This window comes from Aphanomyces astaci, assembly GCF_000520075.1.
Source record: "Aphanomyces astaci strain APO3 unplaced genomic scaffold supercont1.22, whole genome shotgun sequence".
In the NCBI taxonomy this organism is placed as follows: domain Eukaryota; phylum Oomycota; class Saprolegniomycetes; order Saprolegniales; family Verrucalvaceae; genus Aphanomyces; species Aphanomyces astaci.
Genome location: NW_009798285.1, coordinates 26,219 through 28,899, shown reverse-complemented (window position 1 = coordinate 28,899; position 2,681 = coordinate 26,219). Strand labels below are relative to the sequence as shown.

The following is a 2,681-nucleotide window of genomic DNA, read 5'->3' as shown; positions in this document are numbered from 1 at the left end:
CTGGAAATCACTGGCTCCCCATTTACACTCGTGTATGTTTCCATGGCCGACTTGACGCGGCCTTGATGGACTGCCGCCAGGAAGGATGGGGCGTAATAGTTGACCAGTTCAAAGTCGGAAATGACGCTGTCCGCCCGGTCGTTGCCTGAAGTCGGGTTGGAGTACCCAATGAAATGCTTCATGCATGCCTACATACCGGTAGTACATACAGGTCATAAAAGTGTATTTTTGCCACATAATTATAGTACACATACTATAAACTCGTACATATAGTTTAAAACGTAGAAAACACAAAACCATGTATCGTGAAAGTATATATTGGGGAATATTTGGCCTGACATATACGAACAATAATCGTATTTTTCCACAATGACGAATAATAGAGTATTAGATCATCGAAATAAAAATATATCATCAAAAGAAGAATACTATTTCAAACTCGTGAGGGCTGCTTCATACCGCCGTTCGGTTGTTGGCTTGCAGTCCTTGGATGAGGGCCACGCCAAACGCAGACACTGTGTGCGGGTCTTCGCCAAATGTTTCGTAGTTCTGCAGCAACGACCGATGAGTTTGGCACAAACTACTAATCGACACTAACACACGCTTACCCTAGACCATTTCGGTTGCGCTGCAATGCCCAGCACGGGACTAAACACCCAAGGAATGCCCGCGGCCAGCGTGTCCTTGGCAGCCACTTGGCCCATTCGGTAGACCAGGTCGACATTGAACGAGGACGCGGCGGCCAGCGGCTGGGGAAATAAAGTCGCGTCCTGGATGTAGTTGGCGCCGTGGATCGTGTCGATGCCGTACACGAAGGGCACGGCGTGATGCTCGGCGTAGATGGTGTGGATGTCGTGGAGGATGGAGCGCCAGTTGGCGGCCGTCGGCGCTTGGACCTGTGTCCGTCCGTCGAACGGCGTGTTGAAGAAGGAGCCGATGCCAAGCTTGGCGTACTCGGCGACGCGAGCTTTGTTGAGCTTGGGGGAGCCACCGTTATTCCAGTCGTCACCGCCGTCAAACAGCTTGCGAATGTCCACTTGAAGCAGCTGGCCGACTTTTTGAGCTGTCGTCTAGAATCACCATGACGTCCATGTGAGTATGCATGCGCAGAGGGAGGGAAGACGTATCGAGCATCATGCAGACCCCTACCAAGTTGACGAGGAGGTCGGCGACCACGTCGCGTGGCCCTGCTGCCGTCACCGCAAAGTTGACGTGAGCAGCAGGAGACGGAGGAAGGCGGTCGACTTGTGCAGAATACAGGAAGCAGCATGCCACCACAAACGCACCAAACGACGCCTTGAGATGGACCAGCGGTGGCGCCATGGTACCCAAAATGGTTTTGAGATCTTCCTTTACTTTTTGGTGACAACCATCCGGATAATCGACCCCATGACGAGGCCAAAGTGTTGACACAATCACATACGTCCTCTGGATTGGTGGATATAGTTGTATTTTAGCCAATCAATACCATGTTGAAGTGGTGCCCCCGAAATTGTGGGCGATGGGATTCGATATTTCTTATGGCCGATTCGCTGCATGAAAATATCATTCCTGTAGACTGCTGGCGTTGTGAAGTCAATGCTTGCCGACGCGAAAATGGTGATTATGGTGATAATAAAGCTCCATCGTGGGGTATATATATACTAGTATGCGGTAGCTCCCAACTGACCGAATCCTGATCTTCACTACAATTCACCAAGCTCCGTTCTATCGGCCGAAATAAGCGCGTTGACAGCTTGAATTCATAGGGGCTTCAATATTAATGTACAGTCCTATGTACAGTGTAATACTCTGGTAGAAGTACATGATACGATAATAGATACTTAAGTAGTAACGTTACGACAACTTCAGCACTTTTGCTTCACAGTGCTCAAATGTCATCCCAATCAAATTTAGATAAAATTGTAGAAGGTGATCGATTGATACATGTTTGGCGAGGTTATAAACATTTAGAGGGTTTATTGGTGTTGTTAGCAAGTCTTCATCGTCGAGTACCTTGTACTTCTGCACTCGTCGTCAATGATTTCGTTGATCCGTTTGAAGCAGTGCACTATGGATGATTGACTATAACCTTTTAAACGACGATAAAAGAGCTCAGATTATCATATAACGAGGTGGTATCGTGCTTCGGAATTACGTGGCAGCCTCACCATCGAGTAAGAAATTGACTGTGAATCAATCACGTCGCGCCTGTCCGAGTGGTAGCTTAGGCGCTTATTCCCAAAAAGCCGATTTACAACGTAACAATGTGAACATTTTTGTCTACCGAGTCGTATCTACTACGCGTCGACATGGAACGCCTTGCACAGCGCCGGGTGCCTTCCGCAGTCCGTGTCGTGCTTAACAATCGCATGAAACAGCCCTGGCTCCGACACGGAGTGGAACCCGCGGCCGATTTGGGGGCGATAGTACGACCAGTCGGCCGCCGACAGCGTAAATCGAACGGTCGTGGCTTCTTGGGGTTGCAGTGACACCTTGGTAAAGTGTTTGAGCAACTTGACTTCGGGCACCGCGCCATGACGCACCTATCGTGATCGTCGTCACCACTAGTACTACTAGAAGTACTAGTATTACTACTAGTACCTTTTGCGAGATGAACACAAACACGACTTCTTTGCCGGCACGAAGCCCCGTGTTGGTGACAGTCACATCCAACGTCAGCGTTCCATTGGACCGGACTT

The 2,681-nt window shown here is 49.2% G+C and overlaps 2 protein-coding genes across 2 annotated transcripts in view; both read right to left on the bottom strand.

Annotated features, from left to right (window-relative positions):
• The window catches only part of H257_09115 (hypothetical protein), a gene marked incomplete at both ends in the record, with an annotated part of 6,127 nt that extends 4,804 nt beyond the window's left edge, over positions 1–1,323 (bottom strand). Inside the window, 4 exons of the mRNA XM_009835232.1 lie at positions 29–188; positions 460–549; positions 609–1,070; positions 1,150–1,323. Coding sequence (XP_009833534.1) covers positions 29–188; positions 460–549; positions 609–1,070; positions 1,150–1,323 — 886 coding nt within the window. The remainder of the gene's footprint in view (positions 1–28; positions 189–459; positions 550–608; positions 1,071–1,149) is intronic.
• Positions 1,324–2,279: 956 nt separating this feature from the next.
• The window catches only part of H257_09114 (hypothetical protein), a gene marked incomplete at both ends in the record, with an annotated part of 18,000 nt that continues 17,598 nt past the window's right edge, over positions 2,280–2,681 (bottom strand). The window contains 2 exons of the mRNA XM_009835231.1: positions 2,280–2,525; positions 2,584–2,678. Coding sequence (XP_009833533.1) covers positions 2,280–2,525; positions 2,584–2,678 — 341 coding nt within the window. The remainder of the gene's footprint in view (positions 2,526–2,583; positions 2,679–2,681) is intronic.